General features: G+C 41.5%; 1 protein-coding gene across 8 annotated transcripts in view; it reads left to right on the forward strand.

Annotated features, from left to right (window-relative positions):
• The first annotated feature begins 21,732 nt into the window (after positions 1-21,732).
• MITF (melanocyte inducing transcription factor) overlaps positions 21,733-25,327 on the forward strand; it is a 221,504-nt gene continuing 217,909 nt past the window's right edge. For 4 of the 8 annotated variants that reach the window (XM_030917320.1, XM_010382480.2, XM_030917575.1 and 1 more), the window contains exon 1: positions 21,733-21,993. In XM_030917320.1, coding sequence (XP_030773180.1) covers positions 21,890-21,993 — 104 coding nt within the window. In that variant the 5' untranslated portion in view covers positions 21,733-21,889. The remainder of the gene's footprint in view (positions 21,994-25,327) is intronic. The other 4 variants (XM_030917354.1, XM_030917423.1, XM_030917633.1 and 1 more) reach the window with 3 other exon arrangements.

Here is a 25,327-nt window from a genome sequence, read left to right on the forward strand (position 1 = left end):
CTCAGGGGTAAATACTATGTCATTTACTGGGTGTTTCCTTTCTGTAGATGGTTGTTTTCATCATAGACATGTATTATTGCTTCTGGAATGTGATTCTTTCTCTGAAGAGCTGTGAGAAGAGGAGCACTGGAACTCTATAGTCAAATTCAAGAGAACAAACTTAAAAGTATAAAGGGTATTTTTAAACTCATAGAACTCTGTAGCTTGTGTCTAATGTTTTCCAGCTACAACTTGATGACTCAGAAGATTTTGTGTGTGTGTGTGGTTTTGTTTCAGCAAATCTTGATTATCAATGTGATCAGCCTTCTCTCCGGGATCTGGAGGGAATGATTAGCAGGAGGCTAGCTGTGAACTGATCTAGATAACTTTGCAGCTGAAAGGGATCCATGTTGCGTCCTTAATCTCAAGGACATTTTAAGTCAGCATTTAAATAAATGTTTACACACGACCCTTGGTGGTGATAGATTCTGAATTTTGGATAATATTTTATGTAATTGTTTTACTGCCTTCCCAGTCACTCTGAGTTGCATGTGTATAACTGTATCTCAATTAAAATATCAAAGCAATTGAAAATCAGAGGCAGCTCTTACATTAAAGCTAATTTTAGCTCATCTTTTCAGTGTCAGAAATTGTATCTGCTTGTAGAGTATCACTGGGTGACACAGGTCTTGCCATTTCCATTGCTTCATAGCAGAGAGGTGGATTTCAGTAAGGCTGGCTATTAACATCCTGCTATAGCTGGACACCAACTAGTAAAGTGAGCTATGCTTCTTCACCAACTGGGAACTCTACAGGAACTCCTTCCAAGCCCGGTTTTAACTCTTCCTGACACTCCATTTGTTCCTGCTTTGCCTCAAGGAGTTCAGCCATGATGTATTTATTTTTAAACCAATCTTTGCAAGAGCTATCACCTTACCGGCAAACAAATCAAAGACTTACTGGATGTTGAGCTGAAAATATCCCTGATGTCCATGGGGTCTGGGATTACATAGCCAGGAATTCTATTGTTTGTAACATAATGCTGCATTTCAAACATTTGCCTCCTGAAGTCACCCTTGTTTGTAAAAATATTATTCTTCCTGCCATTTTTAGATGGAATCAATGCAGCCATATGAATGTAGGTCTGGCCTGTTTCAGAAGACAGTGAAGAGGTCCTCTCATTGTTCACACTTCTTATCTCACTACCAGTTTCTGAATATGGGACCCATGTCTTGTCTTTCACTCCTTTAAGTGTGTCAGACATGGAGAGCTGGGTACTGGTGGGTACTGGTACTGCCAGGCTCATGTTAACCCTCTCCCTCTGAGAATTACCCCTTTCTGTACACACAAGGAGTGGACCCTAGACAGCCATGTGTGTACACCTTGCCTTCATCCCACATTAATTGGACCAGAGCTGTCAGTTACGTGACCCATTCAGCACCAATTAGTTTCTCTTTCCCTAGAATTTGGAACTGAGTAACTTCTGTTCAGTGTGGTCTGGAGCCTTGAACCAACGAGATGTTACCTGGGAAGATGTAAGTAGTTATTTTGGCCAAAGGCATGAAGTTCAAGACAAATTAAGTATAAAGAGAGGAAAGAATAAGCCAGATCTGGAGATAAAAGCCAAAGAAAAGAGATGAGAGTGTTGCCTAGTGGATTTATTATCTATTGCTGTACAACAAATTACCTAAGATGTAGCAGCTTTAAACAACAAATATTTGTTACCTTACACAGTTTCTGAGGGTCAGGAACCTGGGACTGGCTTAGCTGCGTATTTTGGCTCAAGGTATCTCGAGAGTTTGCAGTCTGGATGTGAGCCTGGGCTGGAGAATGCACTTCCAACCTCACTCCTGCGGCTGTTGGCAGGAGACTTCAATTCCTTGCCACATGACCCTCTCTACAGAGTGGCTTACCTGACATGACAGCTAGCTTCTTCAGAGTTAAGAGAGAGTAACCAAGATGGTGGCCATGATATTGTGAAATGTATGTTTGGTCTTCATCTCCATTTTCATAGGTTTAGGAGGCATAGAATTCCTAAAATCCTTAGAATCTCCAAAATAATGTCTTTGTCTATGCTAACGAGTTGACTAGTGGATGGCAACCCCTGGGTAGCTTCAGGATGTGGGTTGAGCACAAGAAAGACCAAGGCAGGATTAGAGGGCAGGGACTTTCAGCCCATCCCCAACCTCTGGGGAAGGGAGAGGGGAGCAAGGTTAAGTTGATCACCAGTGGCCAAAGCTTTAATCAATCATGTCTATGTAATGAACCTTCCATAAAAACCAGAAGGGCTGTGTTCAGAGAGCTTCTAGAGAGCTAAACACATGGAAGTTCCTAGAGGGTGGAGAACCCAGGGAGGGCAAAGAAGCTCTGCACCTCTTCCCCTATACCTCACCCTACGCAGCTCTTCATTTGTATTCTTTACAATATGCTTTATTTATTTATTTATCTATTTTTGAGACAGAGTCTCGCTCTGCCCCCAGGCTGGAGTACAGTGGCCGGATCTCAGCTCACTGCAAGCTCCGCCTCCCGGGTTCACGCCATTCTCCTGCCTCAGCCTCCCGAGTAGCTGGGACTACAGGTGCCCGCCACCTCGCCCAGCTAATTTTTTTTGTATTTTTAGTAGAGACGGGGTTTCACCATGTTAGCCAGGATGGTTTCGATCTCCTGACCTCGTGATTCGCCCGTCTCGGCCTCCCAAAGTGCTGGGATTACAGGCTTCAGCCACCACGCCCGGCCTACAATATGCTTTAAACTGAGAAACACAAGTAAGTATTTTCTTGTGAGGTGCTCTAGAAAATCAGTCAAACTCAAGGAGGGGCCTGTGGGAACCCCAATATATAACTGGTCATCAGAAACACAGGTAAAACAACCTGGGGCTTACCACTGGTATCTGAAGTTGGGGACTGAGCTCTCCACCTATAGGGTTTGATGCTATCTCCAGGTGGATAGTATCAGAACTGAATTGAATTAGAGCACACCCAGTTGGTGTCCACTGAATAATTCATTGGTTGTTGGTAGGGAAAAATCTCGCACTTCTTGGTGACCAGACCAGAGGTCACAGAAGTCTTTGTGTTGATTGTTAGAGAGTGAGAGGATACAAAAAGCACTTTGGTTTGTTTTTTTTCATACATCAACAGAGTGCTACAGCTTAATTTTTCTCCTCTTGGGTGTGATCTGGCCTAAGTGACCTCTCTTCCAAAGAACAGAGTATGGAAAGAAGAAAAACGGTAATTATACAGGGGAGAAATCTGGCACACCCCACCTCAACCAATCAATCAAGGTTAACGTCACCAGGGAATGAGTCAGGTGGATATTATGTACCTCTGATATGTAGGGATAAGAAAGGCACCTTGCCTTGTGGTATTCTTCCCCAAATCCATAATCCCAGACTAATTCCAAGAAAACAGCAGGCAAACCCAAATTGAGGGACTTTCTGTAAAATACCTGATGCATACTCTTCAAAACTTTTTTTTTTTTTTTTTTTTTTTTTTGAGATGGAGTCTCGCTCTGTCACCCAGGCTGGAGTGCAGTGCAATGATCTGTGCTCACCGCAACCTTCGCCTCTCAGGTTCAAGCTACTCTCCTTTCTCAGCTTCCCAAGTACATGAGACTACAGGCGCCCGCCACCACGCCCGGCTAATTTTTGTATTTTTAGTAGAGATGGAGTTTCACCACATTGGCCAGGCTGGTCTCAATCTCCTGATCTCATGATCTGCCCGCCTCGGCCTTCCAAAGTGCTGGAATTACAGGCATCAGCCACTGCGCCCAGCCCAAAACTTTTGAAGTTACTAAAAAGAGAGAGAGAAAAGAGAGGCGCAGAGAGAGAGAGAAAAAGATTGATCAGAGAGAGGAAGGAAGGAAAGAAGGAGGGAGGGGAGGTAGGGGGAACTAAAGGAAGGAGGGAAGGAAGGAAGGAAAAGGAAGGAAGGAAGGAGGAGGAAGGAGGAAAGGGAAGGGGGGAAGGAGGAAAGGAAGAAAACGAAAGAAAAGAAAGAAAAAGAAAAAGACGAAGGAAAGAGGAAAGAAAGAAGAAAAGAGAAAAGAGAAAAGAGAGAGAAAGAAAAGAGAAGAAAAAGAAAGAAAAGAAGAAGAAAAGGAAAGAACGAGAAAAACGAAAGAAAGAAAAGAAAGAAAAAGAAAGAAAGAAGAACGAAGAAAAGAAAGAAAGAAAGAAAGAAAGAGAAAGAAAAGAAAGAAAGAAGAAAGAGAAAGACAAGAGAAAGCGAAAGAAGAGAAGAAGGAAAAAGAAAGAAAAAAGAAAAGGAGGAAGAGGAAACAGAAAGAGAAGAAAGAAAGAAAAAGAAAGAAAGAAAAAAAACAGAAGAAAAAGAAAAAAAAAGAAAGAAGAAAAAAAGAAAAAGAAGAAAGAAAAAGAAAGAAAGAAAAGAAAAGAGGGAGGAGGGAGGGAGGAAGGAAGGAAGGAAGGAAGGAAGGAAGGAAGGAAGGAAGGAAGGAAGGAAGGAAGGAAGGGTGAGACAGAGGAAGAAAAGAAAAGAAAAAAGAGAAAATAAAAGGCCTAAGACAAGGAAAGGAAAGGAAAGAAAAGAAAAGAGAAAAGAAAAGACCTAGAAACTGTCATAGACTTCTGGAGATTAAGGATACTTGATGAATAAATGCAGTGTGGTACTCTGATTTAGATCCTGGAACAGAAAAAGGAAATCAATGAAAAAACTGGTGAAATCTGAATTAAGTCTAGGGTTTCATTAACAGTGTTGTTTCAGTGTTAATTTATCATTTTTGACAAATATACCCTGGCTATGTTAATATTTGGGAAGCTGAGTTAAGGGGATATATATCTCTAAATATGTAAAAATTAACTCTCTTAATCAGTGGCTTAAAATAAAGGTTTATTTCTCATGTATGCTCCATGTTCATCATGTGTTGATGGGGGAGGGGGCTCTGTTCCATGTCATCCTCACTCAGGTACCCAGGCTGTAAGGAGTTTCCAGCATCAGTGATTGTGGTGGATGAGGAAGGAGAATGTGATGGATTGCACACTGGCTCTTGAAGGTTTCTGCCTGGATGTGACATGCATTGCACACTCACATTTTCACATGCCATTCATATTCCTTGGTCAAAGCAAGACACATAGCCAGGCCTACCTTCCAGGTGTGGGAAGTTCTATCTTACCATGTGCCTGAATGGAGGAAAAGGAAATATTGCTGAACAGGCCTGATGGTCACTGTAATAAAGAGCCCATGGCAGAGTGCCACCAGAGAGTGGCACTGCCCTTCTGTCTCCTCTTCCCTTTCTTTATCTTTCTTTTTAACTCCTTCCCTTTTTCATTCTTGTTTCTCTCTTTTCCCTCCTTCCTTTTCCTTAATTTAAAAAATCATTTCCTAATTGTAGAAATGATAAATTTGAACTGCAAAAATTTAATAACACTGAAGTATAAAAAATTTGCCCATTTCTCTTTTCCTGCCAGCGATATCTACTCTTAACAGATGGGATGGGCAGTATAGTTCCAGATAATTTTTTATGTATTGCAATTATAAAAATTACTGTACATTTTCACATTCTATTCATATTAATTTTCAAATCACAAAAATTATAAAAATAGGACCATATAATACAAAGTATTTTTCAACTTGCTTTTAATTTGACAGTATATCTTGGATATTTCTTCTTGCTTTTAAGTCAGGAAACAATAACAACAACAATAAAACATTAATAACAACCATTTATTGAACACCTATTGTGTGCTCCTTGCTGCTTTAGGGAGGGTGTATTTACTGTTAACCAAGACAGAGTCTCTGCCCTCATGAATTCTTTATTCTAGTAAGAAGATATTTGTATCTGGTCCCTCCTCTATCACAAACAGTTGTGAGACCTGAGCGAAATTTTTTGGTAATATTAGCGTCTGTTTGTGTTTTTATTTTTAAGAACAAGGAAAAGTCAAGGAGTAGGCCCTATGTTTTAACTGTACCTAGGGATCCAATTCTAACTGTATTCGAATTTGTGTTGTTGTTGTTCAAACTACAGATGCTGACCCTTATTAACTTACATAAGAAGAAGGAATTAATTGGAAGAATATTGTGTAGCTTAGAGTTCAGAAGGAATAGTTGAACAATCATGTCTGGGAAGGGTAGGAACTAGGGGTCCTTGGAGGATCTCTGTAGCAGGAACTCCCAGGTCAGTTTTGTAGGGTGCTGCTATTGGATGACTCAGCTCCAACAGCCTTTTCTCCCAGGGCTTCTTAGTAGGAGGTGCAGCTTGCTGAGATAGGTTTATTGGTCTAGCTTAAGTCAGCAGCTCACTCCTCTGACCAGAAGGAGTTGGGTATTGTTGATGGACAGCTTTACCAATACCACCTGGGATGGGGGCTGGGCAGTTCCCCACAGGCAAAGGGAGGTGCTCTTGGGAGAGGAAGGGAAGAAGAAATAAAAGCTGAGCCAATCAAAAACTGATGTTCACTGCACTAATTTCCTCCTTTCTCTCCGTGTTCGCATCTTTCTCTGTTACTTTCTGTTACTTTCAATGTTCTCAATTATGAGAATATCCTCATAATTTTCTCAATTTTCTGCATTTCTTCTGCTGATCAGCATCTTGAGTTTGGCAGCCTATGACAGGCTTTGCTGAATTGTGCTAGTGGGGGTTAAGTGCCTGAGGGTTTCTAATCTCTTCTCTGATGCCTCTAAAGGAATGCCTTCTGAGTTGCAGCACATTTGTCTATTTTTAAACATGTGGAGACTCAGTGATATCTCAGTGCTTGTGCCTTTCATGTTTTTCTAAATAGCAAAATTGAAAACTCCTAAATTTACTCATAGCACTGTTTATAGTGGTGAAAATTGGAAACAAGCAAGATGATCAAGAGGGATTGGTTAGATAAATCACCCTGTGTCTTCCACAACCATATCATCCAGTGACTCAACTCTTTTTTCCTTTAATTATAGAACCCCAGGAGAATCCAAGGAGATAAGAGCTCCCTTTCTAGAAAAATCCACATGTATTTTGCATTAAAGTTTTCATAAATGTTCGGAATATTTGCAAATGTACTAACTTTACCTATAAATCCAGGAGTGGTTCATAATCATTTTATATAAGGGGACTTCAAAAAGTTAATGAAAAATGGAATTAAAATATAAAAATAAGAAACATAAACTTTATTTTCCAATACAAGCTCCATTAAGATCAAGACGCTTTCATTAACAATGATATCAGCCATTTAGCCCATCCCTAAAGAACTGGGGGTCCTGGGAGTTTAATCATGTCAATACAGTCTTTTTTAAACAATTAACTGAAGAAAAACTGGTGCCATTTACAGATGTTTTTTAAAGATTAGGAAACAAAAAGAAGTCAAGGAGGAAAGAGCCAAATCAGGACTGTAAGGTGGCTGCCTCATATTTTCCCTTTGAAATACTTGCAAAATTCCCCCTGTTTGATGAGAGAAATGAGCAGGAGCACTGTCATGGTGGACACTCTAGTGAAGTTTTCCTGAGTGTTTTTCTTCTAAAGCTTTCGCAAAACTTTCTCAAAACACTCTCGAAGAACAATCGTTATTTGCCCTCTAGAAAGTCAACAAGCAAGATGCCTCAAACATCCCAAAACACTGTTGCCATGACCTTTGCTCTTGAGTAATCTACCTTTGCTTTGACGGTACCACCTCCACCTCTCGGTAGCCATTGCTTTGATTGTGCTTTGTCTCTAGGATCATAGTGGTACTGATCTGGGTACCATGGTTTGGGCACAAATCAAATGGAAAGCTTGCTCAACTTTAATTTTTTAGTCAGAATAGTGTATGCTGAACCAATTGAGATGTCTGTGGTTTTCTGTTGCTTCTGCTGGTAATTGTCAGTTCTCTTAAATTAGGGCATGAACAGGATGAATTATTTTCCTTGAAAATTGATGTGGATGGTCTGCTGCTGCAGGCTTCGTTGTCAGCATTGTCTCTTCTCATCTAATAATGAGTTATCTATTTGTAAACTGCTGATTTCTTCGGGGTGTTGCTCCCATAAACTTTTCATAAAGCATCCGTGATTTCATCATTCTTCCACCCAAACTTGACCATAAATTTGATGTTTGTTCTTGCTTCAGTTTTAGCAGAATTCATCTTGCTCTTATAGGAACTCTTTTCCAACTGTCATATCTTTCTTAGTGCCTTAGACTAGATCCCATTCAGATATGCTATGACAAGTTAGTACGAGTTTATTTTCGTGAAAAAGAACTTTGAAATCCACACATGTTTTTCATAATATGTATTTTCTATGGACTTTCTGAAGTCCCTTAATGTACTCTTGATGTAATGAAATACTCTGTAGGCATAATCATTATATATTTTTAATATAAAAAGCTGTTCAATATATATTATCTGAAGAAAAACAGGTTACAAAGCAATGCATATAGTATTTACTCTTTGAAAAGAACAGTTTGTGTATGTGTGTGCGTGGTGTATCTATATATATATGTGTGGATGTATATGTGTGTGTGTGTATGTGTATAGTTACATTAAAAATAAATTTGGGGCTGGGCATAGTGGCTCAAGCTTGTAATCCCAGCACTTTGGGAGGCTGAGACGGGCAGATCACGAGGTCGGGAGATCGAGACCATCCTGGCTAACACGGTGAAACCCCGTCTCTACTAAAAAAACACACAAAAAAGTAGCTGGGCGAGGTGGCGGGCGCCTGTAGTCCCAGCTACTCCTGAGGCTGAGGCAGGAGAATGGCGTGAACCCGGGAGGCGGAGCTTGCAGTGAGCCGAGATCTGGCCACTGCACTCCAGCCTGGGCGACAGAGCGAGACTCTGTCTCAAATAAATAAATAAATAAATAAATTTGGACAACTGTCCAAAAAATACTAAAGTCATTTCCTTCTGGTGGGTCAATTATAAATAATTTTTTCTTCTTGTTTATTGTAGTGTTTCCTAGTAGTTCTAAAATTAACATGTATTATTTGTGAAACTGAAAAATAGACGGTAATAAAGAGTGGTACAGAAAATAGGTGCTCTAGGCACTTATTGTTCAGCCTTTTAAAATAAAACTACTTTATTAAGGTATGATTGACACACAAAAAGCTATACATATTTAATGTATACAATCTGATGAGTTTGGAGATAAATATACACCTGTTGCCCAGCCTTTTTATACTGTCTGATTTTCTTTGGTGGTAGAAATAATTTAGTAGTTAAAAGAAGATCCTATAGCAAGCACTAAAGAGAATCCTAAGGGTTAAGTATATAGTTGATCACTTTTTCTCACCATAATCATTGCCACTTTTATCACTGACCTAAATGACATATTAAAAATTCCCATTCCTCCCCTGCCCCGCTTTCAAAAGCCATATGCAATGCATTGTAATAAAATAAAATGTTACAAAAAAATACGACTTTGAAAGTAAAATTTCTTTGTAATTCCTCCTCAGCCCCAATGGTATCTGTTAATGGTTTAATCCATATACACCATTGAACACACACAAGTTTTTTTATTTTTGCTTTTGTTTTTAAACAGGGTCTTGCTCTGTCATCCAGGCTGGAATGCAGTATGGTGGCATGATTAAGGCTCACTGCAGCCTCGACTTCCTGGGTTCCAGTGATCCTCCCAGCTCAGCCTCCAGAGTAGCTGGGACTAAAGGCACATGCCACCACGCCTGTCTAGTTTTTGTATTTTTTATAGAGACAGGGTCTTGCCATGTTGCCCAGGCTGGTCTCGAACTCCTGAACTCAAGCAATCTGCCCACCTCAGCCTCCCAAAATGCCCAAAATGCTAGGATTACAGGTATGAACCACTGTGCCCAGCTTGTTGTTTCTTAAATGAAAATAGAATTGACATATATTGTTTTATAACATGCTTTTTTATTTCATGTAAAATTTATTTTGGACATCTTTCTATGTCAGCTCATAGAACTCAGTCTCATTCCTTCTTAAACACTTGCATGGAATTCAGTTGTAAGGAAGCATCATAATCTATCTATAGTCCTCATGTCATGGATCCAGTTTTTCAATATTATGAAAAATATTGCAATGGAAATTCTTGTATGTACATTTTTGCACCTTGTGTATTGCACAGTGAGAGTATTTCTGTGGTGTAGTTTCCTAGAAATGGAATTCTTATTCTTAATATTGTTTCACCAGGTAACTGATTTGCAGGCCCATTTTCTTAATCTGTGTGATACCAAAACAGCCACAGAATGCAAAGAGCTGAGCTGTCCAGTTGGTTGTGGATTGAAGTTACTCAGAACTCCTGCTTTACTGAACAGCTTAAATGTGAAGAAAACATGACTTTCTAAGTCTGCGGCATTCAGTAAGTTCGCGTTAATTTAATCAGTCAGAGGAAAATCTATCCCAGAAGAGAGTGTGTATCTCCACCCGAAACCCTCTTCTGATTTCTATTTGAGAGAGAGTGAAGCCCGGTGACTATTCTGGACCATATGTAAGGACTAGTGAGGCTGTCACTCAGAATGCCAACTATGTTGGCAGTGGAAAGACGTAAGCATCATTCCAAACATTGTTGTTTTGGTGATTCAAGATACTTGGATTATTAAAATACTGATGGCATATTTGGCCTCAAAGGTGATCCAAAGCCATTTATCCCTCTCTCCCTCCCACATCTGCATAGATCTGCCCCACAAATAAAAAAGTACGGCTTTTCCAGCCCTACAGGTTAAGAATTTCCTCTGCATACAGAAATGATTATGAAAATTAAGCCAAAACATATCCATACAATGGGATGCTATATGGTAATGAAAGTAAATAAACTAACCTACGTACGGTTTCATGGGTGAATCTTTTTAAAGAAAGTTGAGTAAAAGAATAAAGATACGAAAGAATTTATACAGTATAACTCCTGGATAGTTATCTATTGCTGCATAACAAATTATTCTAAAGTTTCTTGGCTTGAGACAACAAAAATCATTTATTATTCATAGTTTCTGTGGGTCAGATATTTGGGAGTGGTTTGGAGCGAATCTGGCTCAGGGTTGCTCATGAGCCTACAGCCAAATGTCATCTGGGCTGCAGACATCTGAAGGCTTGACTAGGGCTGGAGGATCCCCTTCTATGGTCACTCAATCACAAGGCTGGCGAGATGGTGCAGGATGTTGGTGGGAGGGATCAGTTCCTATCCACATGGGCCTCTTCACAGGACCGCTTGACCTTTCTACTGGTCCTTACCGCAGTAAACACATGGAAAGAACTAGACAGAAACCTCAATAACCTTTTGTGACCTAGCCTTTGAAGTTGGTCACACAGACCAGCCCTGATTCAATGTGGAAAAATAATAGACAGTAGCCCAGGATCATTGGAGCCATTGTGGAAACTGACTACCACAATTTCATTTATAGAAAAAGATCTAAAAATAGGGAAAAATGAACTATATTGGTTAGGGAGGCATACTTAAGTGTTAAAACTTAAAAGCAAAAAAAGGAATGATTACCATAAAAGTGGTTATCTCTTGGAGGAAGGAAGTTGTGAGTGGGCAAGGATCATTATTTGTAAAAGAATACATTTATGTTTTATGCAGTTTTCCTTAAGTGTGATATATTTCATAATTTTCAAGGAAAGGTCATTTCAAAATAATAAACTAAAAGAAAAATGACATGAGAAAAAGGAAGTATTCATTTCTCTAAAAGTAATATAAAATTAGCCAAAGTTCTCATATGTTCCAGACAATTACATTTATGTCTTTATTTAGTACTCACAACAACTAATGTGGTTCTATTAACCTGTTTTTACAAATAAAAAATTTAAGAATTAGGGTGAGTTAGATATCTTGCCCAAGGTCATACAGCCAATAAATGGTGGAGCCAGGGCCCTTCTGATGCAGAAAAGGAGGCCAGACTATTGGTATACCTTTAAAAACTCTATTTTTGCCTAAACTAAACTTTTTATTTATTTATTTATTTATTTATTTATTTATTTATTTATTTATATTGTTTTTGAGACAGATTTTCACTGTGTTGCCCAGGCTGGAGTGCAGTGGCATGATCTCAGCTCACTGCAACTTCTGTCTCCTGGGTTCAAGCTATCGTCCTGCCTCAGCCTCCCTAGTAGCTGGGATTGCAGGTGCCCGTGTCCACACCCTGCTAATTTTTTGTATTTTTAGTAGAGACGGGGTTTCACCATGTTGGCCAGGCTGGTCTCGAACTCCTGACCTCAGGTGAGCCATCCCCCTCGGCCTCCCAAAGTTCTGGGATTACAGGCATGAGCCACTGTGCCTGGCCCTAAACTGGAAAAACTTTAAAAATCCTTAGCTGGGTCCGTTAACTAGTCTTTCTCAGTATGTGACTGGCACCAGTATGTTTAGTACCATATAAGTACTAAACAGATTTTTTTTAAATGAATAAAAAAGTATAGATAGATTTATTTATTTTGCAAAAATCTTAGATGATGCTGGTTATGCATCAAACACTGTTCTACGCACCTTACATGTATTAACTCATTAGTCCTCTGACCATCTACTGGTGTCCACTGTAATTCATCTCTAAAAGGTAAGGTCCTGGGTAACTTTCCTTCTTCACTTGTCCCTAGGTGTTGTGTTTCTAACTTCTTGACCTTTAACCCCTGGATCTTGCTATTTTAACACATTACTTTGGCAAGTCAATTTAATAGCAGTACATTGAACACCTATTCCTTACTGGGTTCCAGCGGAAAATTGAGATGAATGTATTTTCATCTGTAGCCTAATTATGAATGCTTATCGTTTAAAACTTTCAGACAATGTTTTGCATTAACATGCAAGGGAAAGTCAAATCCCTTGGGGTTTATCCCTGTAAACTTCACCACAGGAAGTGTATCTACATCTTGGCTTATTGTGCTTCTTATTTCAGTAACCTTAATAAGTGCTAAATATGCTTCTTTCAGTTACTTTTCAGCATATTTATCCAAATCACCCAGCGGCAAGTCTTAACATGTTTGCCTGTTGTTTTAATGAAAAGATCTCAGCTCCTTATCAGGAATGCCACTGGGACACAGGCTAAATTCTGTTCTGATAAATCAATTCAGGCTAGGGTACAGCCCTAGTGATGAAGCAGTTAGTTATTTTGTTCAATCAATATTTGCCTATTTGTTACACATGAACACTATGGAAAACCTAGTCAAAATCCCATTTTCATGTGCGTTATCTTTGTTATTACTGAAAGGAGCCAATGTGACTTTGCTAGAAAACATTTTTTCTTTTACTTACAGCTAATTTATTCACTCATTCAATAGACAGTTACTGAGTATCTATCATGGGCATGGTCCCATCCCTGTAGGAGCTCACAGTCTGGGCAAGGGTAGGGGTGTACTGGGTATGTGTGTGATGGTGCTAGTGGATGTGTATGAAAAGTTATGTAGATAATTATAATCTAGTGTATTACAGACAGTGTATGTGAAGGATCTAGGAATGGGGTCCAAAACCAACCTGGGGATCTGGTGAAGGTTGGTAGAGTTGGGCAAGGCTTCCTGAAGAAGGTAACACCTGATTGGGTTTTCTCTCTCTCTCTCTGTCTGTCTCTCTCTCTCTCTCTGTCTTTTGAGATGGAGTCTCACTCTGTAGCCCAAGCTGAAGTGCAGTGGCACGATCTCGGCTCACCACAACCTCTGCCTCCAGAGCTGAAGTGATCGTTGTGCTCAGCCTCCCAAGTAGCTGGTACTACAGGTGTGCGCCACCATGCCCAGCTAATTTTTTGTGTTTCAGTAGAGACAGGGTTTTACCATGTTACCCAGTGTGGTCTCGAACTCCTGAGCTCAGGCAATCTGCCCACCTCAGCCTCCCCAAGTGCTGGGATTACAGGAGTGAGCCACCGTGCCAGGCCTGATTGAGTTTTTAAGTCTAAATAATTGCTTTAGGCCAAAGGGGAAGAGAAAAACAGGCTGGCAAATTCTGAGAACTTGAAGCAGTTTGGGGTTATTGCAGTTGCTTAATATGAAACTCAGGAGGTGATCTGAGAGGATGAAGGGAGGGTGGGTGGACCCAGGACATGGAGAGTTGGGTATCCAGGGTTAAATAGCTTGGCCTTTACTCTTTAGCAATGGGAATCCTGAAAGGTTTCAATCAGGGAAAGGGGAAGGTGAGATATGTGTTCTAGAAAGATACCTCTTCACAAAAGTTTCAAAAACAGAAGTGCTTTTTGGCCCAGCAATTCAATTTCTAGGAAATTAATGTGAATGGGACCAAAGACTTAGCTACTAGGAAAATAGCGACACTATCTTTACCTATAAGAGTGAAATCTTGGAAATGAAATGAAGGTCCAACATTGCAGAGATTAAAAAAATAAATTCTAGTAAATGTATATAGTGGAAAATATTATATATTCTAAAAATAGTAAAGTAAATTTATAGACAAGGAAAAGCACATAATAAATTCAAGACAGGGAAAAGTCAGTGACAACACTGTATATTCAGTATGATCTCCTTTTGAATATTTCTTTATATATCTATACATATATATGAACATATTGAATTACATATGACTAGGTATAAATATCTAAGTAGTAGGATTACGAGTGCTTTTTTTCCTTTTTACTTATCTGCATTTTCTAATTTTTAAATAATAAACATTATTACTTTTCTAATATAAAAATAAGTTTATTCAGAATATTTTACATAAAAGCAAGTAATGTTGCTTTGGTAGCTGTGTAAAGGACGACAGAGAAGCAGAAATGCCCACTTTGAAGTTTATATTCCTTCTTTTGTTATATTATGTCATGAAATATTTTATGTTCTCCTTCTTGCTCCAATCCTGTGATCTCAGACACTTTGGAATAAGAATTAAAGGCATGAACCTCAGTACCACTGAGTTACTGCTCAGTGTTAGGTTTGGAGTCTCTAAGTCTACATCAGGGTCCAATCCCTCTTTCGCTCCTGCCTTAGTAGCTCTGGGTGACAACTATCTCTTGCCATCTGCCGGGCTGGGACTCATGAGCTACAAAGGCACTGATTTGTTTTAAACAAGGTAAAGCCATCCTCAAGCTCACTGCTGACTTCTGAACCCTGTTGACTCTTCACAGTTGCTCCATTGCAATGAGTTACTCTTGAGACCTATCAGAACATCATTTCTAACTCGTTTAAGTCACCTTGCAGAGCACAGCCAGTCCTTTCCTTTATGTGGCCTTTTATATTCAGATCCAAGCTCCTCAAACTTCACATTGGATTGTTTTCAAATTGTCTTCTTCTCATTTTTGTTGTGATTTCATTCAGCCTGGTTTGATGTCATCCCTTAAAGTGGTGGTTCTAAAATTCCTACATGCATAAGAACTAGCTGGGGAGCTTGCTAAAAATGCAGATTTTTCATCCCCACCCCTTGGCGATTCTGATTTAATAGTTCTAGCTCTGGGTTTGGAACTCTGCATTTTAATGGGCACCCTAGGTGATTCTCATGGACATGGCTCATGGACGACAGTTTGAGAAGGGCACAACACCTTCCTCTCCTGATTCGCACAATATAACACTCTTCCCCTGCCCCCTTGCCCTCTGCAGTGGCTCTAGAAAAGTACATTATACATATATTTCAAGAATAATATATTTAGAAGTTAGCAGTTCATGATCCACAGACTCCAGGAGGAGCCACAGTAGACCACAGGGTGGTTCTTAGTGCCTCTGAACTTGCAAATGAAATTTCTATTGTGCACTTCTTTTTTTCTTTTTTCCGGTTAGGAGGTCTGCAGCTTTCAACAGAGTGTCAGAGAAATCCATAATCCAAAAAGTTAAAAGACCCTAAAAATCCATTAAACATTAATTACTTGAAAATTAATTACCTTCCTATTTGACATGCTTTGTGTCTAAACTTTGTGTAGCTTAAATTATTTTTGGGGAGCAGGGCCCATGCCTTGGCATATATCCCACTGCCCTGGCACACATAGAAAGCAGGTGCAGCAAACTGCGCTGTTGATCATCTCCTCTCCCCAACCCCATCATCCTGTTTCATTGGTATTTTCCTGTTATTTATATTTTTCTTCATGTATACCTATCTCACCCTCTTTTTAGATAACTGGATAGCCTCCTTACTGTTCACTCCTGTGCTCATTACAATGTATTTCAAATAACAGAAACAAAAGTTGAATTGTGTTTAAGAAGGGTGGGGAATGGGAAGATTTTTGGGTTTTTGGACACATGACTGAACATTCCTGCCAGGGAGGCTGCAAAATAGGGTTTTTTTTTGTTTTGTTTTGTTTTGTTTTTTAATTTTATAGTCTCTAAAATAGAGAAAGAGTTTTTGGATAGCTAGCATCTTTTGCAGTTAGGGCTTGGGCGCAAAACCTAGAACCACCAATTGGATTGGAAGATAAGCAGGTGAAGTAGCCAGGACTTTGCCGAATCCATTTTGGTGGTGGACGGTGGTAGCAGCATTTTGACAGTGTCCTGTGTGCAGTATTGGAGGTGCAAGCTATGATGTTTAGTGACACAATAGTGGTGGGAGGTGTAGTGGTGTGGGTGTGCCTTCACTAGACCAGTTCTATGGCATAGATTTTGGAGTTGTTCCCAGTTTCATGGCTTATAAGCTAGAGTCTGCTGCCTTTCCTTAGGTTTGGTGAGCTACTCAGTAGACTTTCGAAGATTCCTTTCTGCTGAAATACACCCTAGTTAGTTTCTGCTGGCTCTTTTTTTTTTTTTTTTTTACAAATGTATCAGACACAATCCTGCTTCTGTATCTTCATCATGTCCATTTTCTCTTTTTGAATGACATACTTTTTAATCTAATTTCATCAGAAATTGCAGCCCATTTAAGAAATTGTTGTGATGGTTTCCTCTCTCTTATCTTAGTTTATTTTTTAAAAAATGTTTGATCATGAAAATTTTCAAGCTGACACTAAAGTGGAGAGAATAGTACAGTGAATTCCCATAACCTGTCACCTGGCTTCAACATTTTACCATTTACATTTCATCTTTCCTTTCCCATGCCTTTTTGGGGATAGAAGGAGAGGAGATGGAGTATTTTATGGCAGCTCCAAGACATCATATCATCTCACCCATAAATACTTTATATGTATTTCTAACAGTATAAAAATGAGATAAGCATAACACTCTTATCATGCCTAATGCAAATTAACAATAATTTTAAAATATCATTCAATTCCAGCCCATGTTCAAACTCTCCTAGCTTTCCCTGGAATGAATTTTTTTTTTTTTTTTTTTTTTTTTTTTTTTTTTTTTTTTGAGACGGAGTCTCGCTCTGTCGCCCAGGCTGGAGTGCAGTGGCGCTATTTCTGCTCACTGCAAGTTCTGCCTCCCGGGTTCATGCCATTTCCCTGCCTCAGCCTCCTGAGTAGCTGGGACTACAGGCGCCCGCCACCACACCCGGCTAATTTATTTTGTATTTTTTAGTAGAGACAGGGTTTCACCGTGTTACCCAGGATGGTCTCGATCTCCTGACCTTGTGATCTGCCCACCTCGGCCTCCCAGAGTGCTGGGATTAGAGGCGTGAGCCACTGCGCCTGGCCCAGAATGAATTTTTACAATTGGTTTGTTTGAATCAGGGTCCAAATAAAGTCCACATAAGGTATTTCAGTGACATGTCTCTTTTTTCCTGTCTACTTATTTATAATTTTTAGTAGATATGAAGTCTCTCTGTATTGCCCAGGCTGGTCTCAAACTCCTAGGATCAAGCAGTTCTCCCACCTTGGCCTCCCAAAGTGCTGGGATTATAGGAATGAGCCCCGAGGCTAGCCCCTAATTTATTTTTTTATTGAGATATAATTCGCATGCCTAATGTGTCTCTTAAATCTCTAAAACCTTTACCAGTTCTTCCTTCCCCTTTATTTCATGCTATTTACTTTTTGAAGAATAGAAATTCAATGTCTTACAGAATTTCTAAATCTCTGTGTTGTCTGATTCTATTTTTGTGATGTTATTGACAAGTTCCTCTCTCGCATTTTTTTTTTTTTCCTGTGAATTGGTGGTTAAATCTAGGGACTTGATTACATTTAGTTTTCATATACCCTAGATTTTTTTTTTTTAAGATGTAGCTTAGTCACATCTCCTCCAGAAGTCTTAATATCCCTACCCTCAGTGATTGCCCTTTTCTTTTTTTTTTTTTTTTGAGACGGAGTTTTGCTCTGTCGCCCGGGCTGGAGTGCAGTGGCCGGATCTCAGCTCACTGCAAGCTCCGCCTCCCGGGTTTACGCCATTCTCCTGCCTCAGCCTCCCGAGTAGCTGGGACTACAGGCGCCCACCACCTCGCCCGGCTAGTTTTTTTGTATTTTTAGTAGAGACGGGGTTTCACCGTGTTAGCCAGGATGGTCTCGATCTCCTGACCTCGTGATCCGCCCGCCTCGGCCTCCCAAAGTGCTGGGATTACAGGCTTGAGCCACCGCGCCCGGCCTGCTCTTTTCTTAGACACTTGTATTTATTTTTCGCTCTTGTTATCCATTAAATCCTGCCCATTTCTATTCCTAAAAAGTCAAGGACCATGTCCTATATGCAGGGACCACATATGTGTCATCATTGCTATTTCCCCATACCTAGGGCACAATGTGCCTGGCACAGAGTGGGTGCACCAAAAATAGCTGTTGAGCCAAGAGGATATGAGAGTACAAATCATACACTGGGTATCTGCTGCTTAGCATTGCTGCTTTATGTGTGGTTTCTCATTGTGTTACAAGCCTTGACTTAACTCGTGGACTGTAAGCCTCATGAGGGCAGGGAGGAAGTTAAATATATATTTGTACTCCAGGTACCTAACACATTACCATACCCATACCTTGCACATATTTAGTATGGAGTAAATTGGGAACCCTTGCCTATCCATCTCTGAAGGATTTTTGTGAGCTCAAATAAGAGATGCATGTGACAAGTGTATGTAAAAAGTAATGTATTACATAAATACATGTAATATTACTAACAATTATAATCTGTAGTCATTGCTTTTGTACCTTTAATAGATTTAATACATTTAATACATTTAGTTTAAATGTATGGATCTATTAACTGTTATCATCTATTTTTCAAAGTGGTACCTAATCCTAGGGCTCAACTCATTAATGAAGAGGGATTACAGGGGACATCTATCAGGTGGCCAGCTTTTGGTTATGTGGATTAATGGTATAGTAATCCACAGAAAATCATCCATTTAAAGGAGTGAAATATTTTTTATGGTGATTACGAGAAGCTCTTGTGGTTGCAAGTGACAAAAAAAATAGTTCTAGCAAAAAGGATTTTTTTTTGTTGATATATCTAAAAAGTCCAAGGATATCTGACTTCAGGTATGGTTGGAACAAGGAAGTAAAACAATGTTGTCATACTTTTTATTTTTTATCTTTGCTTGTCTCTGATTCTTTTGTTGATCTTATCTCATTCTCTTCCATTTCAGATTAGCTTCCCTAAGTGGCCATGGGTAAGTAGCTCCAGATTTTCTTCCTTCTAGCACTAGGCTTTAAAAGCAAACAGTCTTCTCCTATTGCCCTAGCAGAGAAGTCCTAAGGAGGACTTCTAGTCATGTCAAGGTCCCCTGTCCAGTCTTAAAGGAATCAGAATGCACTGGCTAGCAGACTGCATTGTAATGGATAACCCAGCCATATGTAATAGAAAAGAAGTTTTCCTGAACAAGGAGTAGGATGAGACCAGAAGAAAACGTATAGGAGAAAAAAATAACAGCTATCTGTGTGAACCTCAGGACAACCTCAGCTCAGAGGTCTGCACCCCGGATACCTCTCTTCCGGGTTTACTTAGTTGAGGATGAATTCAGGGTTCTTGGTTTTCCTGATTATTTTTTTCCCTTGAGGTTAGTCCCTTGGGTCTGGAAGGTCACTATTTGATGTAATAAGTGATGGGTAGACTGTTCATTGCAGATCTAAAGAAGTTATAAACTGCAGTTGTAACATAAAGTCTGTGATAGCCTTCAATGGGTCAGTTGAACAAAATTATGCACAGTTTTGTTTCTATCTGTATTTTCTAAGAAGAGGATCCATAGCTTCCCTCAGATTAAAAAACTTCTGGTGAGCTCAAAGATTAGGCAGCCTCCAGTGTTTCTCAGTGGGGATACATACCACTGAAATTTGGACAAGAAAGTTTGTTATTGTGCAAGATGTTTAGTGTCTCTGGCCCATACCCCTTAAATGTCTGTAACATCCGTAAGTTATTATGACAACCCCTCCTCCCATATTCCAAGCACTGATAATTGAGAGCCCAGATGAGATTAGAAGTCTAGACTGCATGTTTCCTTCATGTTTGATCTTTCTTCTTTCTCTGCCAGAGAATATGAAGGAAACAAGTTTTCTTTGTTTGCTTTTGACAGCTAATTTCCAGCAGTCCATGTATTAAGGAATCTAGGATCCCACTTTTATGAGCACAAAACTCCCACTTTCCTTAGGGGTGTTCTCAGGTGTTCTGACTTATTTTAATGGTTCCAGGGAAGGGCCTAAAAGTTGTATGTTGGGGATCAATTTTTATTCTGAAAAATTGATAATTGCTACTGCAACGTAGTGTGCCTTCTGCACTTTTTCCAAATCTCTTTGAGAACTCCAGCCCTAACATTGATCCATCTTACTGGAGATCTTTTCTGATGTGAAATTAAAATGTTTCAGTGGGGGACGCAATACATGCAAAGGGGCAACTCCTGGAAGGTGCCCAGTTGTCACCGTAGCCTCCTTAGAGTTTTCTCCTAGGACAGTCATTTTGTTTATTAATTCTAAAAGGCCAAACACCAAGATGAGATGTTAATCTGAAAGGAATAACTTCAAGACCTAATAAAGAATGACCACTGAGAAGGGTTTTTATAGATTGCAAATCACTTTCTCTTACATTTGACCTTGCAACATCTTCTAAAACTGGTTTGCCAATCTCCTCTTTTATGGATGAAGAAATGGAGGCTTCTAGGAACCAAGTGACATTCTCAGGATTGCACAGCTCTTCTTAGAAGGGCTGGGGATTTCAACTCTGAGTCTTATACCTTTAAATGCCACTGTAACTCTCTACTGCCTCCCTGATGCCTCAAAACGCTTTTAAAAAGAAGGAACACGTCCTACTGGAGCTAATCAGAGGGAAGGACTAGAAGTACAAATGAGCCACAACGGAGAGTTTTAAAATTCTCTTCCCGAAGTGAGTTCCGGGAAGCTCGGGAAGGAGTCGACACTTGTACATCTTCAGTGCTGAAATGCTAGGACAAACTTCATTTGAACTCCCAGTCAACTGAGTAATTAAAAGCAGAGAGCAACGACGCTGTCTGTAACTTTGTGCCTTTTTAAATTAACCGAATCTTTCAATTGATGCTTTAGATTAGAAGTGGCTACTTGGATAAAGGGGAAAGAGCCATTCAACTGATGAACAGTATTGTAAAAGTCCAGACTTTAGAAAAGGAACGCACAAGCACAATTTCTCCAATAACGTTTTCATTACAAAGCGAAGGAAAGTTCTTCCTCGTTGTTCCAATCCGAGGACAAGTTGATGTGTCGCAGCAGCCCAGGGAAGCATGCGGGCTGATAGGAAGTCCTTTTATTTTAAGACAGGCTCGAATGCTAAAACTTTCTCTTGCCAAAACCCTTGACTATCTTATTTTTAAAATAAGCACTCGGCGTGCCCTCGCAGATGTCTGAGCTGAGAGGTGGGGGTGATGGTATAAGAGCAGTCTGTGTCCGTTCTTATTCATATTAAGTAGCCAATTCCGTACCCTTGAAGCAAGTGGGGAGAGAGGAGGGAGAGGAGCTGCTGACATTGACAATGAATCCAAACAGGAGTTGCACTAGCGGTGTTCACCACGTTGCCTCTCCCCCAGCCTAGCCTTCTGGGAGCTGTAGTTTTTGTGGTAGAGGCTCTACAGGCGAGCTGGGAATGCCCCGCCCGTGCCGAACTACAGATCCCAGGCGGCGCTCGGCCGCCGGCCCCTCCCGCCCGGGTACGAGTGTAAACTCCCCGCGCTGGGGCGGGCGGCCGCGAGCCGGCGAGCGGGCAGAGCTCGGCGCTGCGCGGGGGCGCACGGCTAGAGGGACCCAGGCCCAGCTACCTTCCGTCCGCCCCCGGGCTCTGTTCTCACTTTCCAGTAGTGGAAGGACGGGAAGCGGGAGCCATGCAGTCGGAATCGGGGATCGTGCCGGATTTCGAAGTCGGGGAGGAGTTTCATGAAGAGCCCAAAACCTATTACGAACTCAAAAGTCAACCGCTGAAGAGCAGGTGAGTGGTGACAGCTGGACAGAGGCATAGCAGGCGGCTGGGGGCCACTGCGTCTGCCACTCTGGGGCGAGGAGAGCGGATCGCGGGAGCTCTGGGACAAGGACCCAGTGCCCTTGCCCCGGGGCAGAGGGCGAACTGTCCCCCGCAGTTGGGGGTCGCGCCCGCTCGGCCCAAGTGCGCCTTTAGGAGGCTTGGATGGAGCGCACTTCGGAGGGCGCCGCGGGTCGTCGGGGACGAAGCATCCAGGCGCGGGGACCCTCGGCCGGGGATGCCAGCTGCTGAGACTGAGTGGGGGCTGGGGAACGATCTGGCGCGATGTGGGGGAGGAGGAGCGCCGGGCCGGGACGCTGTCCCGGTGGGATGGGGGAGCAAGTTCTAGTGAACCCCCTTTCTGAAGATCCCAGCGGGTTGAGGGCACGGAGAGGGAGAGCTTTGGGTGGGTTAGGTTGCGACATTGGAGGGAAGCAATTAGTTAGCTTGGAGTCACGTCTTGGGAGTCCGGTCCCTGTGGGGGAATTAGTCCCTGGGCTCCTGCAGGTGAAGTTTCTCTGGGCTTCGCCTCTCACCTCCAGACCGTTGCAAGCGGGCGCGGGAGGGGCTAGGGCAGCGGTGGGCGTGTCCCCTAGTCCAAGTTAAACTCCCTGGAAATCCCATTCAAATCCAGGCCTTCCCTGCAGAGGGGAAATGAGCCTTGGTCTTGGGGGTTACTGGGAGTGTAGCCCGCTTGGCAGAGACACGTGTTTAATTCGCTGGGGACTTCAGAAACTTTTCAGGCGAGGAGTGAAGACATCCACTGCTCTGATGCCCCATCGCTTCTAGTGCCCACTTCCTTTGAGCCACCCTTTTTGCTGCCTCCATTCCCACTTGTCTGTCGAAATGGATTGGGTGTCTTCCGTTCTCTCTGTCCGGCTGGCACTCTGGACACCATCGTTAACGATGGTTACTAAAAGGGACATGGTCAATGGAGGCTGGAATAGCAGAGAAGGGTTTATTTACACCCCTCTAAGCTGTGAGCTAGGATAAGGCTATCATTGGAAGGATCCAGCAGGACGTCTGCACCCGGCTGTACCTTCCTGCCCTGCCCTTCGCTGTGGGTGGAGCCTGGGTGAATGGGCCTGGCCAGCAGGGTGGGAGAGGGTCCTGAAATGAGGGTGAGTGGAGAAGGGCAACTGAATGAGGAGCCAGGTGGTGTAATCTTGGCCTCTGGCGAGCACTGGGCTGGTTCTTTTTCTAGTGGAAAGTGCAACCAGGTTTATTTCCTTCAGGGCTGTGGCAGGACTCTATATCCCAGTTGGGGAAGAAAATCTGGGAACAGCGGACCTACTGACTGCCATTGCTGAAGAAGCCTCTTTGTAGATGCTTCACGGCAGATTGGAAGGAAACCGCCTAAGCAGTTCGACGTATAAAACCAGCCTTTAGTTGGTGGTTTTTCCTCATAATGGCTGTTTTGTGTGTGAGCATAGATTGTGTGTGTTGGGGGCTGGGGGTTTTGAGTAATATTGTGTGAAGGGTATTGTTGGTTATGCTCATCAGGGCTTTATCTGCATTCGGCTGAAGGGACCAGTGTTTTACTGGGCAGTCTCTGCTTTTGCTTCTATAAGCAAATGCTTACATGGCCAGAATGAGGGAATGAGTGTGTGTGTGGAATCCTGAAAGAAATAAATTAACCGGACTGTTTGGAACATTTCTGATGGTAGCCGATACATAACATTAAATCAGTTTGAGAGAGTGAGGAAAATACCATCTGGAAAAACCCAAATGAGTGCCGTGAAACTCATGTTGGACGATTTGGGCCTGTTCTTTTTCAGAGTCAGCAAAAAAGACTTGTAAGGGTGAACATCCTCAGTAGCTAGCTAGCAGGCACGTGTAAGGAAAAATGTGGGTATGTGGGAAGAAATGGCTTCACACGTTAATGCTAGAAACAGGTGTGGGCCTGAACCAGCAGGAAAAGGAAGGCTAAATTAAAAAAGTTGTTGTAAAACTTGTATATGGAGCACACACATGCTCTTTGAAATAAACCAGTTAAATAAAATCTGTGAATAAATATATGAAGTTGGCAACATTTCTCTATACTGTTTTCCACAGTTGTCTAAGGTATTGTCGTTGACATCTGTTGTGTGACTTAAAAGGGCTACACATTGTTCAGGGCCTTCTCTCTCATTGCTTTTTGTCTTATGTCTTTGCTGGGGCACCTCACTTCTTATAAGTCTTTGTTGGAAAAAGTTGAAATTGATATGTTAAGACTGCTGTAGCCGTTCTGCCTATCAACTGTCTTCTCTGGATTGTCCAGAGTTGTTAGAGTTGAAAATATGTCCAGAATCCGCCTGCTTCTTACCAACTCCTCTGCTACTACTTTGGTCCAAGCCACCATCAGCCCTTGCCTGGATTATTGCAGTAGTCTTTTAAACTGCAATATCTACATTTAGTGAATTTTCAGTATAGTAGCCACAATGTTCCTGTTAAAACTGGTTCTCAATTGGAGGTGATTTTGCCCCCTGGGGTCATTTGACAGTGTCTGGAGACATTTGTGATTGTTACAATAGAAGGGATCATTACCTATCTCTAGTAGGTGGAGGCCAGTGATGCTGCTAAACATCTTACAGTGCACAGGACAGCCCCCACAACAAAGGATTATCAGGTCCCAAATTGTTAGTAGTGCTGAGGTCGAGCAACCCTGTGTTAAACATCAAGTCAGATCCTGTCATTCTCTGCTCAGAACCTGCCAATGGCTCCTAGTTTCTCCCAGTAAAATTCGAGGTTCTTAAGATGTCAGCCCTGACCTTATCTCTTGTTGCTTGCCTCCTACCTCCCTCTGCTGCAGCCAGGCTGGTCTCCTCACTGTTTTTGGAATACCCCTTCCACCACTGGGCATTTGTATATTGCACTTGCCTTGACCATCTTTTGCCCAGACAGCCTCAGTCCTCACTCCTCCACCAATCAGTAGGTGCCTGCCTCCAAGAATCTTAAGAACATTAAGTGTGACATTGACTGTGGGAAAATATTGGCATGGTGCCTGGCACATAGTAAGTGCTCAGGAAATGTTAGCAGATGTTGTTCTTGTTATTTTCTTTACAGTTCTTTCTTTAAACATCATTCCCATCACACTGATAGTGTGACCCTTTTTGACCACAGCATTTGCAATTGCTATTCCTTCAGGCTCTCTGTCTTCCTTGTCCAGCTATATATTTTTTCCCATAGGGCTTGTGTTATCATCTACTGTATAATTTTCCAATATGTTATGTTTAGTATATGTTTCTCCATGCTAGACTGCAAACTCCAAGGGAACAGGGTTTTCTGTTTGCTCCTTGCTCACTCTTGTGTCCCCAGAGCCTAG

Source organism: Rhinopithecus roxellana, chromosome 1, assembly GCF_007565055.1.
Source record: "Rhinopithecus roxellana isolate Shanxi Qingling chromosome 1, ASM756505v1, whole genome shotgun sequence".
NCBI lineage: Eukaryota > Metazoa > Chordata > Mammalia > Primates > Cercopithecidae > Rhinopithecus > Rhinopithecus roxellana.